Source organism: Siphateles boraxobius, unplaced genomic scaffold (assembly GCF_051911475.1).
Source record: "Siphateles boraxobius isolate OS27281-9 unplaced genomic scaffold, OSU_SipBor_1 29, whole genome shotgun sequence".
Lineage (NCBI taxonomy): Eukaryota > Metazoa > Chordata > Actinopteri > Cypriniformes > Leuciscidae > Siphateles > Siphateles boraxobius.
The window spans coordinates 4,021,820-4,037,610 of NW_027508908.1; the positions used below are offsets into that span (position 1 = coordinate 4,021,820).

The following is a 15,791-nucleotide window of genomic DNA, read 5'->3' on the forward strand; positions in this document are numbered from 1 at the left end:
CATCAAAACATTCAAACTCAGAACGAGGGTTTAAACTTTTATTTCGAAATCGTAATGAACTGTTTATTAGCGTAGGTTTAAATTCATTACATTATTATTCACCTTACAAATCTGATTACTAATTTAATCGAGGAATTGTGACAGCCCTATGAATGAGTATAAAAACTTAAAGCTGCAGTCCGTAACTTTTTTGGGTTAAAAATTATCCAAATTAAATTTTTGAGCAAGTACATAACCAGCCAGTGTTCAACACTATCTGCTTGCCTTAGCTCGATTCAAAATGGCAAGCTTGTAATAATGTTTTTATCTCCATTGGTACTGGTGGATTTCCACGGTAAATTTGAGCATGTATTTGCGTCATTACGTCACATCTGTACACATAAAGATGGTGTCTCAGCTAGTAGGCTATATTGCGTGTGAGGAAGTTGGAGGTGGAGATCTATAGTCTTTTCTAACAGCACTTGATATAATTAAACTTATCAATTTGATGGTGGATCCAGAAAGGTTCAAATGACAATCACCAGTGACAACTGGAGATTCACCCGTTGTAAAATGCAAAAGACTTCGGAGTGGCTACAGAAAAAAAGAGACTGCAACCGGACCCATGCGAAAACAAGGACAAATATCAGAAGGGCATTTGAAAGTTAATAATTTGATTATATTCCAGTTTTAAATATGCATCTGATTACAGATACGTGTGTTCGTATTTCAAAGAGAACCAGTTCTAAGGAACATTAATTTGTTGGTATGACAATTAGAAATTAGACTGCACAGAAATGGAAACTGAACTACAGGTAACGTTAGCCCTAATACACATTAAATGTAGTCACGCAATGCTGATATTGTGAACATTAACAATTTGAGAATTAAGTATAATTTGGACGGTTTGACGTGATATGATAAGCGATCGTTATTTAATCAGCGCGATTTACTGCAATGCTTTTCCCCCTTAGTTGGTCAGAACAAAAGTGGATTTTACTTACTTGTTCAGAAGACATTTTCCAGTGAAAATTCTTATGTTGATCATACTTTCATACATACATTCTACCAAAAAGTAGAATCTGTGATTCTGAATGCCAGCGAATAACTGCAATTTCAAATTTCGAACAGAGATGGCGACAAAGAGGGAAAACTACGGACTGCAGATTAAAACCAAGCGTGCCGCACAAGCCCTGAAAAGTGAAGCTGAAGCGTCTCGATCGCCCCCCGGTGGCCGGTCCTAGTATAGCTCATAAACCCCGCCTCCCCATGTTATTCAACGGGACGTGAGATCAACTAAACAATTAAATTACACTTCACATATATTTTTTCCAAAGATAGTTTCTGTCATTTACTGTAGTTTTTATCACACTGATGTAATTTCAAGTGTTTGTTTTTAAAATAAGTTAGTTTATAGTTAGTTATTTGATGCTATAAAAACGGCGCTGTGGCGTACATGATTGACAGCTGTGATTGACAGCTTCTCTGAGCAAAGTAGTCACTGAAGCAACAACAGACTTTTTTCGGGATCTTTGGAGGACTGAGGAGATTGGAGCTTCAAATGTAATATCTAAATTTCTATAATTAATTATTTCACACTGACATAATGGTTTGTTCTGCAGGAGAGGCGCGTGCTTACGATTGATTCAGCGAGAGTGAGGGCGGACCAGAGCGGGACGTTGATTTCGCGGCTTTACTTCTTGCTCACTACTGCGCATGTCTGGTCCCGAAATCGCAACTGCGCAGACTCAAGTCCCAAGATGTCAGCGCCATACCGGGACACTGGCGGCTTCACTTCTCGCCAATGGAAGAGAACTGTTTTTTACAGTCTATGATTAAAACAGATAATCGAGCACCTGTCCCACACTGACGTAATTGTGAAACAAAAACCTAAATAAATACCCTAATTTTGTGATATTTTAAATATCAATTAAACGCATAAAAGTCAGCAATATTTTTTCAAACGTGTTATTTGTGTCACGTCTGTATTTGATTGGTATGTGCCACTAAATGTTTTGTAATACCAGTGCTACTTTATGTTGTTTATCTTCCCTTAGTGTCACAAACTGCCCATTCTAGGAAAGACACGAAATAAATCTATCATTGGTCACTACGAATACATATTAACAGTCACATCCGTTACTGTAAACCTTTATTTTTGCGTGATGCTGCACGGATGCTGCCAGTAGGTGTCAGTATAAGTGAGTGTAAAACTGGCCAGCTTAAGATTCTCATCTTTGGCTTTAATATTTCAAGTCCTTCCAAAAAGTGTAAAAAAAATCTATTATTACAAATAATTTGTTAGGCTATGTATCTGAAAAGGATTACATACTGAGCTACTAGCAATCAACTTTATTTGTACAAGAGCAAAAAAAAAAGTGCTAAGTGCATTTTAAAAATTCAACAAACGTTTCTGGCACACAGGACCTTCCACGGTACCTTTAATATTTCAAAAATAATTTTATGGAATTATTCAATAAATAAAATACATTTTTGTTGAAAAATTAACTATGTGCATATGTTACATAATCGACATTATACTCAGGCAGACAGCTGCAGGTGTCACTACTGGAGGTGCCACAACATAAAGAGACATATCAGTTTTACTGACCAGTTTTATGTGCCAGTGGATATTGGCATGTGTCACTAAAACGTGTGATGTGCCAATGGATTGCGTCATGTGCCACTTGCATAACAATTTGCTTTATGCTGTCAAACATATGATTTATTACATAACCGAGTTAATGTGTAGCTACAACTTTATTATACATAATTCAATACAATTATTTGTGACATATTAAAGCCACAGATGAGAATCTTGTGCTGGCCAGTTTTACACTCACTTATACTGACACCTACTGGCAGCGTCCGTGAAGCATCACGCAAAAATAAAGTTTTACAGTAACGGACGCGACTGTTAATACGTTATTCGTAGTGACCCATCCTAGAATGGCCAGTTTGTGACTTTGCGAGATAAACGACATAAAGTAGCACTGGTATTACAAAACATACAGTGCCACATACCGATCAAATACAGACGTGACACAAATAACACGTTTGAAAAATATTACTGACTTTAATGATACTTTTAATTGATAATTAAAATATCACTAAATTAGGCTATTTATTTCGGGTTTTGTGTCACAATTACGTCAGTATAGGTGCTCGATTAATCTGTCAGTCTCTAGTGTCACAACATACTCACCGTAATTTGTGACACTAGTTGTGACTGACAGATTAATCGATTAATCATGTTCCGAGACTCGGTGTCAGTCAGTTTGTCGATATAATGTCAGTGACACATGCCACTATCCACTGGCACATGTCAATGAAGACCAGATGTGCCACCGGATGTGCCAACTGCCATTGGCCTCTGTGCGTCAGATCATGCCATGTCACTTAATGTTAATACTGCTACTGGTTGCTGCCCTTTAACTGTCTTGCCGCAGACACAAGACCCGTTTAGCGTGGCATATAGCATGAGAAGAGCCACTGACATACTCCGTGGTGGCTGGACCCCACAATTATGGATCAGGTGGGAAGAGTCTGAAACAAAATGGGACCCAAAATACGCTTCGTGTCTTGAAGAATTTACAGTCTTGACCAGGAGTTCTCTGAAAAACAAGGAGGAAATGAACAAATTATTGACTTGCCTCAGGGCTTGTTTATCCCTATATATTCGAAATGCAGCACGTAGGCTACCTTTCAGCTATGTCAAAACTTAGCAAGATGCCAACACAGACAGCACTTTTTAGGCACCTATGATTTCCAAAAAAAATATTTAGGCAGCTCAATGGGTTTTGAAACATAGCCTTTGTTTTAAAACTAAATAGCATGTTTACAGCCCCTCTCACTTAAGTCATTCAATAAAAAACTATATAATACATGCCCAAAAATGCTGCCTATAGGTAGTCAGCTCGTTAGCTTATACGACAGCCTTTGTTTAAACACTAAACAGCGGGTTTACTGCCTGTACCAATGGAGTCATTCAGTAACGCAAATGTGAAACAAAACGAGAATATTGTATAATTTCTACATTTTTATTCGCTACCTAACTTCAAATTGTGTGGTAACAATGAATTTCCATTTGTTGTTGTTTATCCTAACGCGTTAGTAGGCCTATATGTAAATATCATGGTAATATACAGCGGTCATTTCTTGAGTCATTTCGGTTTAGCTTTGCACGTGCACCAAAGAACAAGAGGCGAAACTCAATAGAACGTTCCATTGCAACAAACGCGCCCAGCAGCAGCACTACGCTTCCGCCATTTTGGGGTGAAAGCGCCTCGGCAGTCCACTGTAGATGTGTCGTTCGCGAACGAGCCGCTCTAAAGCCGATTCTTTGAAAAGAGCCGGACTTCCCATCACTATCCACTAACTTTTTGCTGTCGCGATGGCAATATCAGCTGCTTTGTAAATTTTTTTTTAAAGTAGCCTACATTAAAGATCAAATCCAAACTGAATGATGACAACACAGAATAACGTACAATCACTAGACTAGTGATCATCAAATCCCTTTTAACAGATTATTTCACAGACTTAGACAAGTTTTCTACTTTTTTCCCACACAAAACCTTAGCATTACAAACACTGAATTAATACCAACATATAACAGTAAGTAAAGGACATGCTATATCAGATAATTGGGAATGTTGGATAATATATATAGAATAGCTTTACAGTCAACTGTTTTTTTGTTGTTGCAGTAGCTACTATCTTATGACCCTTAAAGCAAGACTATGTGTAAACAAAAAAACACAGCCACTGTCCATCATGTTCTATAAGATCTTCATGTTTGTAGCATATTCAGGGGATTACCCATACAGAAATGTAATATAAGTAAATTACATATATAGCCTAATCAGTGCCCATGTATTTCTGCTGCCTATATGAGAATATATACAAAATTCATATAAAACACAGACATATATGTAACAATATAGCAAAAATGGCCATTTTCATGTAAGTGCCATATATTTTCCCGCATATGCACATGTTAAATATATGTAGCCTAAGACGCATTTATATGTACTTATTTCAATGCATCAGTATCACATGCATGTATACATACATTTATTAAATATTTGGGAAACATATGTAGGCCTATGTCACATATTTATACTTAATGTTGTCCATATATGCGAGAAATACTATACTCTGTAATATATGCAGATTTATCATATATACAGTATAGATTAACTCAAATATTTTCTTCACATGTTTGGACACATAAATGTTCATATATGTTGCAGGCATAGGCTATATTGTGTTCTCAGATAAGTCAAATATATGTATAGATATATGTCATGCTATTTAAAATATAACATATGGTTACATTTTTGTATGGGTAAAAAGTACAAAATATATTTCAGGCCTAGTGGAGTTGGTAACTAATAATAGTAATAAATGTGTAAAGTTGCATAAAATGGAAATACACAATAAAGCAAGAAAAAACTACCTCAAATGTGTATTTAATGATTGGATTAACTGTTTTCTGTGCTGTTGTCCATGTAACTGGAATTTTCACCCCAAAATGGCGGCCGCGCTACCGAAGCGACACCTAGTGGCTGTTTCCAAATAAAGCGTCAGAGTTTCGCCTCTTGTTCCAGTAGCACCTCAATGCAGTACATAAGAGCCACGGGGAGGAGTCGGATCAAGATCCAAGGGGGTGGAGATGGGTAGGATTAGGGGTGGGTTTAGGGATTAGGGGTGGGTTTAGGGATCAGGGGACGGAGATGGGTAGGTTTAGGTATATGTAAGGTGGGAGGATTTAGATCTCTTTCATGTTCTGCAGTGAGAACCATCTCTCTTGTTCTTCGAATCTATACTCTTTGCTTGCACCGACGACCGCCCCTGAAAGAAAATACCAGTGAACCAATCAGATCCCTCCGTTTCGTCGGTGGGGTTCAATCAGTTGATTGGCCAGATTTCTTTTATTGACATCATAAAATCAGAAATCAGACATCAGAAATCAGAAAGAGCTTTATTGCCAAGTGTGCATGCACACACAAGGAATTTGTTTTGGTACTGAGGCTTCCAGTTGACATATACAAATACAACAAGAAACATAATACTACAAATTATAAGAATAAAAAAATATAAATAAGAGAATAAAAGCATCACAGTTGGCTTTAGTCAGAATAGACATTTTCAGATTTACAGATTATGAACACAGTGTTTTGAATATTATAAATAAATAAATCTACATATAAGTAGGCCTATCACCTGAGTTGTAGGATATTGCACTAAACAGTGGGAGTATTGCACTTACAGGCATATGCCTTGGGAGATATGTTAACTGTTCAGGAGGGAAATGACCTGTGGGAAGAAACTCGTGTGCCGAGATGTTCTTGTGGCCAGTGATCTGAGTCGGCGTCTTGATGGTAACAGGTCCTGGAGGGTTGGCAGGGGGGCACCAATAATCCTCACCGCAGTCCGGACTGTCCGTTGTAGTCTCCTGATGTCTGATTTGGTAGCTGAACCAAACCAGACAGTGATGGATGTGCATACGACAGACTCAATGACGGCTGAGTAGAACTGAATCATTAGCTCCTGTGGCAAGTTGAACTTCCTCAGCTGGCGAAGGAAGTAGGCTACTACAGTCTCTGCTGGACTTTTTTCACAATGGAGTGAAAAAAGCAGACGTGGATCTAAACCAATGATTTAGGCGAAACATTGGCGTCGCACTCTGTAACTTGGAATCGTGTTTTGAGCAAACTGTTTTGTTATAAAATTATTCATACGTCAATATGTTTATCTCAACTGGATCGTACTAGCGTGTATGTGTGTTATGTATGTATCGACATGTAGGCCTAGATCTCGATGTGGGAGAGATGTCATGTCGTACAGAATCGATTCGTCACCAATCATTTCCGTTGCATGAAATACATGGATTGAATGTTGCCTTTTGAAATGAAATGAAGTTATACTGGTTTCGGACAACACGAGAGAAAAATACACTGAATATGCATTTTTGGTTGAAATATGTCCCTATACATTTTTGTTTCGTTTTCCAATTAACTGCCTACCGCAACTAAATTCCTCATTTCTTTTCTTTGTTGTTCGTTTTAGCTATTCACTCTATTGAAAGCATAATTTATTCCCAAACAGTTTCACTTAAGAGGAAATGAAACCGGTTTCGTTTTGGTTGAAACCAGCGTGTTTGCTTTCATCTGTGAGGGTGTGTTCTTCAGTCAGATGGAGGCTTTGTTTTGTCCATCAGCTGTGAACATGTTGTGCTACTGGGGAGCGCAGGTCCGAGAGGGCTTCGGTCTCTCACAGCCTGACAAAGTCAAACATGGCAAATGTGGAATACGATCCGTGTGTCCGAAATCACCAGTTCAGGACATGTCAGCAGGAAAGAGTTTTGTTGGATTTATCAGGAATGGAAAGGTCTCGTTCCTGAGATTGCGCGGTGAAAACTGTGATCATGATGGGAAACTAGGTATGAAAGCCTGAAATAAATGAAACTATTTTATTTTTATTGTTAAAATGATCATTACAATACTTATTAAATGTAAGATAAATTCCATGTATTATGTAAACATGTTGGTTTGTTTGTATTTTTACAGTCTGAATAGAAGTTGAACTGATAACATTATGTTATTTATTCCAGAGCATGCACAGCTGAAGAAGAATGACAGAATCAGATCGATTGTCTGTGGAAGAGATGGTGCGGTTCTTCTTGCTTATGGAGGAAGAGTTCTCATTATGGACAAATCTACTGTGTGCCGGTATGTCTTTATATAGGCATTACCGTATAAATTACAATACATGATAATAACAAATATACAGTATATCTGACAGATTGTCTTTTCTCTGCAGTCCTCTTAAAGGTCTGGAAAACAAGCAGGTGATTCAGATCACGTGTGGAGACCAGCATTCAATGGCACTAACCAAGGGTATTCACAACCATTTCATCTAACATCTGTTTTAGTCTTTTGGCATCTTATGATTGACATGAATTGATTGGCATTTGAGTGTAGATATGCAGAGCTGTTGTTGGTCTTTCAGATGGTCAGCTGTTCGTATGGGGTGATAACTCTCACGGTCAGCTGGGTTTGGAGAAAGAACAGCCCAAGTCTCTGTCAGCTCAACGTGTGGAGAGTCTGCGTGGGATCCCACTGGCTCAGATCAGCGCTGGAGGAGACCACAGCTTTGTGTTGTCTCTCTCTGGAGTCGTGTTCGGATGGGGAAAGAACTCGGCTGGACAGCTGGGCCTCGGAGACACTACAGGTCTGAATATTTCATCATCTAACTAAATCAGTGATTTAAGGAGGAGATCCAGTCAGATTAATTAAGTCAATTTTTATTTCTTAACAGCAGAAAATCAAATAATAAATGAAGAGTAAAATTAATTAATCAGAGCTAAGTTCTCTTTTCCTAGTATATTGCATCGAAGCAGACACACGAGACACAAACCAATCTAGCTATCATGTTTTCACACTCTGAGGTGTTAGCCCAGACACTGCAAGATGTTTAGCTAAGATAATATTCGTGTACCACTTCCTTCTGAGACATTCGAGCATTTGTGGTCTGTATCGGAAAAGTATAGACTTTTGCCCTCATCTAGCAAATGATAAAACAGGCTAGAAATATAATTATTTCTTTTTCTGATTCATCAATCAGTAAAAGCACATACTGTATAAATATACTACATTATTTTGTGAAATACTGTGTAAAATATCAAAGCATTGGAAGTGATGAATTTACTGTTTTTCCACCACAGACAGACACGTCCCAACGGTTGTAAATAGTCTGAACCGAAAGAAAACTGTGTCCATCTCATGTGGAGGGGAACACACTGCCACTTTATCAAAGGTATTTGTAATATTTTAAATATCCATATTATAAATAATACCATATTTAGCAAACAATAAGCTCGACCGAAAATGTAATGAATTGTTCATGTTTCAGGGCGGCACCGTGTTCACATTTGGGTCAGGAGGTTTTGGCCAGCTTGGGCACAACTCATTTAAAGACGAACATCATCCGCGGGTCGTTGCTGAACTTTGGGGATCTAAAGTGTCACAGGTCACATGTGGGAGGTAAACTAGACTTTTCATAAGCAATCAGTGTTTTAATGCAGTAATGCAGATTTATTTATATTTCCTCACATGGTTAACATGTCTAATGTTTGAGATCAGCTCAATGATTAGGTTTTTGATTCTTTCTTGAATTAAGACGTCACACACTCGTATCAGTCGAATCGTCAAAGATGATCTATTCATTTGGATGTGGGATGCAAGGGAAGCTGGGAAATGGAGAAATGATCAAGCAGTCTGTGCCTTTCCCCGTGGATCTCTCAACTGGTGATTAAATAATCTTTTAGCAGGTTATTTTGTTATGAATATTTTACATTCATAATGTTTCTCTGAACTAAATGTTTGTTGCACACAGAATGTGATCATAAATACACATTTGAAAAGCTCATCGCTGGGGAGAATCATTCCTTTGCCTTGTTTTTCAAAGTAACACAGGCGGGTCTATTTTTATTCATAAATAGTTTTTACATACAAATTATTGCTGCACCGTGATTACTTATATTTACTTTTCTGCGTTTTGTAGAAGCTTGAAAGTAAGCCAAAATCCAATCACAGAGGGGTTTTGACATTAAATGACAGAATGATTGAACGATGGGTGTCTAGAAGTGATACATGGCCAACAATAAAGAAGTGAGTGTTTGGCTTAGCTTCTGTTCACTTGATTTTCAAGATATTGTTATAAATTCAGTGTACAGCATTTGTGTATGCTCTTAGAATATTGTGAAAAAAACATGTGGTGTGTTTTGTGACCTTAATGCATTTGTCCTTCTTTTAAAACTTGATATTAAATAGCAGAAAAATCAGATAGTATTGATTTTATATAATGTTTACACAATTTAGTATGTGAATCGTAGGATTCTTACTTTTTAATTTAATTAGAGGTTTTGTTGTTGAGCAATTTAATATATTAGGGCATATAAATGGACTATAAAGTATTGTTTTGTTGTTTACAGGGAAATAAACACAGTGTTCTCCTCTGCTGCTTCTCTGAATGGAAGTTTCCTCAAAACAAGGTAAAATTAGGTAGTCTGATCTAGTCATTTCTGTGGCTAAAATCACTCCTTCCATCACAGATTATGTAATGTTCTGTCCTTATAGTTGTGATGAACATTATCAGACTTTTGATGAGCATTGTGGATTGGATTTTGATCTGGTTAAAACATCCTTTAAAAAGTTATTAGAGGATAAACAGTCAATAACAGAGGTAATGATGAAACAATTTTTTTATAAAAAATTAATTACATTACATTTTAAACTGCATGAGTGAGATGCAGTTCATCATTTTTGGCCCTCAGGTGGTGAAAGTGGTTCACAATAAACTGCTGAAGTCTCTGCACCCAAATCCAGCTGGTGTGGAAGCTCTGAGACTTTACCTTCTCCTCCCTGAGCTCATCAGAGGACTCCAGAAACAACAAAGAACTGAACTCACTGGAGCACTGGCCTCCAAAATCCTTCAGTTGAATCTAGATGCTCGTACGGTGTTAGGTAAAGCTGGAGGACCATTTCAACCTTTGTGTTCTTTGGCCTTGTTGTGTTTGTCTAAGTATTTGTATGATATATTCTCAGTGATGTACTGGTCCAAACTCCCCAACGATTGGCTCAAAGACTTAGTGAAGTTGTTTCAGAAAGAATGTGGTGAGCTGATTGGCCAGATTTCTTGCAGTGAAACCGACCATGACTTTACTGGACGCCTGAAGAATTTTTTGGAGATCCTTAAGATGCTCAATAAGGTGTCTTTTTTAAACATTTGATCTCAAGATTTAATTGAACCTTATTGTATAATAATTGTTTATACTTAACTGTCTCTGTTGTGAAGGTCTGTTGCACTAGCCACAATGACATCACAAACAGTGATTTTATCATTCATGAGATCAACAATCTTTTAGATATGGTGAGAATCAAAGCAATAGTGCATTCTGTTTCACAAAGATATTTTTGAGCCAAAATACCAGAAATTTCTCTTTTTCTTTACATCAATAGCTGGAAGCCACCATTGAAGACATGTATGCAAGCTTTTGGCTCACAGAAGAAGATTTCTACGATATGGAGGAATTGAAAGACTACTTCTTTGTGAGTTTTGAAGGCTTCTGTCATGATACATATGAATATTTCAATCAGATTTGCATGACCTTTTTAGTGTTCTGTGTTCAATAACTTTAAAAAAATCTTTAAAGTATTTACATGGATTTTTTCCCCCAGGGAATTATTAAAATATTGGTCAAGTTCCCTTTTGCAGCTGACATGGTATCTAAACAGAGAATGTTTCATGTAAGTCAGAGATGGATGTACATATCCAATAAATACAGTAAATATGCAAAATAACTGAATTCTTAAGCAACGGTTACCCTCAAACCTGTATGATGTTCTTTCTTATGTGGGACACAACATACACTCTTAGGTGCTGTTTACACCTGGTATTAAGATCAAAAGATCTGGAAAAACCCATACATTTACCCACTCATAGACCCTCCCCTCAAAGAAATCAGGACAGAAGTGGTTGACAGTGGACAAAAGAGACGGATTAAAACACCAGGTGTAAACGGGAATGTGTCTTCCTCGCCTTGTGATTCGATCGACCAAAACACATCTTAACAATGTGCAATGGATAAGACACATGCCTTTGGTGTGAGAGACCCGGGTTTGAATCCACTGTGAGACACCAATGTGTCCCTGGGCAAGACACTTAACCCCTAATTGCTCCAGAGGGGTGCGACCTCTGACATGTCTAGCAATTGTAAGTCGCTTTGGATAAAAGCGTCAGCTAAATGAATAAATGTAAAAATGTAAATGTAACACCAGGAGTAAACACGGCCTTGTTTCTGTTCGAACGCTTTCAACCATGTGAGCATCTTAAGCAATGCGGTCAAATTTGTTTTCGACTACTTCTGGAAGTGGTTGAATGTAGACAAGCTCAAAACGTTTTAGACCCCGTTTACACTTGTATTTAGCGTTGTCCACTTGTGATCCAATCACCCAAAACATGTAATACCAGGTGTAAAAAGGGCCTTAGAAAAAAAGGTTCAAAGAACACTTCACGCCAAGAAGGCTCTATAAGGAGAAATGTCTTGAATGATTGCATAATACTCTCATGTTATTTCATTTTTTTCAGGAGATAAAGTATGTTTACATGCTGTTTGATTCATAACATTAATTTAAAATAAAAAATGTATTACAAAAATGATTAATTGAAACTAAATCCATAAAATGATCTCATAATGGAAGCCTTTAAAAGGTTCTATATATGAGGCGCCGGACGGAACCCTTAAAGGTTCCATATAGAACCTTTTCTTCTAATGCCGGGGACACACTTAACGACTAGCTGAAACATTTTTAGACTGACTGAACACACTTCCAACGACTGCAGCAGATTTAAAAAACATCAACTGAACGCTACTTGGCACATTTGGGCATGATCAGTCGTCAGTATTAAATTACATTCATAATCGGCGTTACAGTCGTTAAGTGTGTCCCCGGCTTAAGAGTGTAGGAGATTTTGAGAAATGCCTGTATGGACCATACAATGGAGGTCAATGTGCATCAAAACTGTTTGGTTACCAGCATTATTCAGAATAGGCTTGTGTTCTGCTGAAGAAAGTCAGTCATACAGGTTTGGAATGACACAAATGTGACTAAATCATGACAGAATTTAAATTTTTCGGTGGATTACCCCTTTAAAGCTAACATAATTTTACTCTTCTTAGTACTTGCAGAAGGAGTCCACAGGGAGCTTTCCTGACCAAGAGATGCTCATGTTAAATGGCAACCTGTTGCGTGTAAACAGGGACTCACTGTTGACAGACACGCTAAAGTATCTCAAACAAAACACCCACTCATTTTTTAATCTATTAAAGGTGAAAGAATTACATAGTTGGAATCAGAGTTGAAATGTCTGATATTGCATTTTACCTTTACAATTATGAAAACGTCTGCTGTGCAGGTCGTGTTCATCGGGGAGAATGGAATAGATGCGAGGGGCTTATCAGCAGAATTCTTCTCCCTCCTTTCCAAGTCTCTTCTCAAATGGGAGAAAAGGGTGTTGGATATCCATGAGAATTTATTGGTTTGGTTCAATCCTAATGTAAGCTCTACACAAAACACTCCTTATTCATAGACTTCTTATGTGGTCTTCCGCATGTGTCTCATATGCGTTACGATGCTTGTGTCTTTTCAGCGCACGCAGTGCAAGAAGGATTTTTACTATCTTGGCGTTATCTGTGGAATGGCGCTGTACAACCATCATTACGTAAACATTGACTTCCCACTGGCGTTGTTCAAGAAACTCCTCCAGCTGAGTGTCACTCTGGATGATCTGGAGGAACTGTGTCCTGTGGAGGCCAGGTAAACCATTAGATTTCACACATTGTAAGTTTCACAGTGCTTTTACAGAGCTGATCATGGTTTAATTATATTTTATAAATCCCACATTAGAAGTTTGAAAAGCCTTCTCGAGGAAGATGAGGACGTCGTGGATATACTCTTTTTGGATTTCACAGTAATACAGTCTATATTCACTTGTATAAAGGTGTACACAGCTGTTGTTTAAATACTTACAGGAGCCATTTTCCTCTTTCAGGTCAAAGGACAAGAGCTCATTCCAAACGGAGGTCAAATTCCAGTGACCAAATTTAATAGGTAGTGTACTTGTTTAACTAACCTCATTCTTCCCTCGCACTTTCTAACATCTATCTATCTATCTATCTATCTATCTATCTATCTATCTATCTATCTATCTATCTATCTATCTATCTATCTATCTATCTATCTATCTATCTGTCTGTCTGTCTGTCTGTCTGTCTGTCTGTCTGTCTATCTATCTATCTATCTCTTCTTCAAAAGCATTTTAGACTTATTCAAGCTTGTCTTGATTTCTTTTTTTTCAGACAGAAGTATGTGGATTTGTATGTCGACTTTGTTTTCAACAAGTCTGTGAAGAATCAGTTCGAGCATTTTTCAAGAGGTTTCTCTAAGGGCTGCCCGCTCGATATCTGGCGCATGTTCCACCCTGAAGAACTGCAGGAGCTTCTCCACGGCTCCCCTAAACATGACTGGCAGGAGCTTCACCAGGTAAGTGTATTGCAAACTTGCAAATTTGTAACAAGAATTCAACAAGTATTTAAGACTTTTTCTGCTCTGTCTTCAGTCTGCTTCCTATGAAAGATGTTCTGCCTCTGATGAGCTTATCAAGAACTTCTGGACTGTTTTCTTTGAGTTCTCTGAAGAGAACAAGAAGAAATTTCTGAGTAAGCTTAAACATGAATCTACAACATCATATGGACATTTAAGGATCGTTATTTGTATTGCCTCACATCCTCACTCTACCTATTTTTCTTCAGTGTTCTTGTATGGAACGGACCGTGTGGGAGGTTTCTCAAAGGGTTTTCTGAAGATTTGTCAGTCAGGCGGTCCTGATGCAGATCACCGTTTGCCAGAGGCTCAGACCTGTTTTGGCAGATTAATTCTTCCCAAATACAGCAGTATCAACACACTTCGCAACAAGCTAGTACATGCAATCAACTTTTGTAAGGTTTTTGGACGAGGATGAATATCCACCGATGTTCCAAACCACTAAGGTTCCAAACCTCAAAATATACAAACTTGTAGGTTATGTTTTTAAAATGTTACATGAACTATGTGAACTATGAACTATGTTCTTTCCCTGAACTTCTTTCAGTTACTAGTTTGAAATATAGATGCAACAAAACTCAGTCAATTTAAATATGTGTCTTAAAACTGTAAATAATTGTAAATAAACTGTATAGATGTCAGAGCAACAGTATACAGTAGATATTGTTTTATATATATTGAATGAACTTTCATTGTTTATGCTTTACAGATGGTAGAATAACTGGACAAAGGCATTTTGTAAAAAAATGTTTTATCATATATAACATTGATGCATGTACTGCTATGTCACCTCATAACCTTACTGTATACTGTTATTTGGTGGTTCTTTTACCCACCCACTTTCTTTTTCTTTTATGTTACAACTGTATACAAAAACTAACACATGGAACAAAGAAAGGAGGCAGCAGAACAAGAAAAAATAAGTTTATGTACTAAGCAGGGATGTGGGAACTATATTGTGAGGGGGGGATTGCTCTTTGGTCCATCAGTGCTTGAGTCACTGATCACATTAGAATAAAATATCTCATAATAAAATTCAAAATTGACTGATTTATGAATGTAGCCTATATGCATAGCTCTCATCAGTCGGAAATACAGATAAACGCTTTCATTGTTGTATTTTTGATCCTGAAAGAAACAACAAAAGAGCGAATCATGGGCCTACATGAAGTCTGTACATGTGACGCCTAAATATAAGTTAAAAAACTTAAACATACATTTCATATATAGCCTATGTTTAAATAATATAATGTTATTTTATTTATTTCATCTATGTTGATTATATGAAAAGGGAACCGCATGAGATGAGTATGCTCATATAAGATATGCCCTATATAGCCTATCGGAAAACTACGGAGCCCCTAGAGGGTCGTGGTGGTGGAAAAAAATGTAGGATGGGAGAATTTTTTTTAAAAAAAAAATCGTTTGCGTTTCACCGCAAAACTTTTGCGTTCCCCCGAGAAACTTTGCGTTCCCACGCAAAATTTTTGCGTTCTCTTGCAAAGTTATTTGCGTTCCCTCGCAAAGATATTTGCGTTCCCAAGCAAACCCTGTTGTGAGCTCGGACAGACACTTCCTGTTTAATGTCCCGCTGGCAGTGCTTCAGTCAGAGCTCCGTACGTGGAACGTTTCATAGTGTTTGAA

General features: G+C 37.6%; 1 protein-coding gene across 2 annotated transcripts; it reads left to right on the top strand.

The window, feature by feature from the left end:
- The first annotated feature begins 6,234 nt into the window (after positions 1–6,234).
- Positions 6,235–15,189, top strand: herc56.4 (HECT and RLD domain containing E3 ubiquitin protein ligase 56.4). Of its 2 annotated transcripts, none has more exons than XM_077246179.1 (24): positions 6,235–7,423; positions 7,595–7,712; positions 7,804–7,880; positions 7,993–8,214; positions 8,708–8,799; positions 8,896–9,026; positions 9,163–9,290; positions 9,379–9,458; positions 9,547–9,653; positions 9,977–10,036; positions 10,122–10,227; positions 10,319–10,508; positions 10,590–10,753; positions 10,840–10,914; positions 11,004–11,093; positions 11,223–11,291; positions 12,725–12,874; positions 12,961–13,101; positions 13,195–13,361; positions 13,452–13,515; positions 13,597–13,655; positions 13,904–14,087; positions 14,164–14,263; positions 14,357–15,189. In XM_077246179.1, exons 1-24 carry the CDS (start codon positions 7,177–7,179, stop codon positions 14,563–14,565), a joined length of 3,030 nt encoding a protein of 1,009 aa, XP_077102294.1. In that variant the 5' UTR covers positions 6,235–7,176; the 3' UTR covers positions 14,566–15,189. The 2 variants fall into 2 exon arrangements, with proteins under 2 accessions (XP_077102294.1, XP_077102295.1); XM_077246180.1 differs by having other exon boundaries at positions 6,468–7,423; positions 9,379–9,449.
- Positions 15,190–15,791: the final 602 nt, after the last annotated feature.

What these genes read in the sequence shown, in the direction of transcription:
- herc56.4 (XM_077246179.1), top strand. Translation starts at nt 7,177, where the DNA reads ATGGAGGCTTTGTTTTGTCCATCAGCTGTGAACATGTTGTGCTACTGG. An exon ending in TCACAGGTCACATGTGGGAG is followed by an intron (nt 9,027 to 9,162) that starts GTAAACTAGACT and finishes TCTTGAATTAAG; the next exon opens with ACGTCACACACTCGTATCAG. An exon ending in TCAACAATCTTTTAGATATG is followed by an intron (nt 10,915 to 11,003) that starts GTGAGAATCAAA and finishes TTACATCAATAG; the next exon opens with CTGGAAGCCACCATTGAAGA.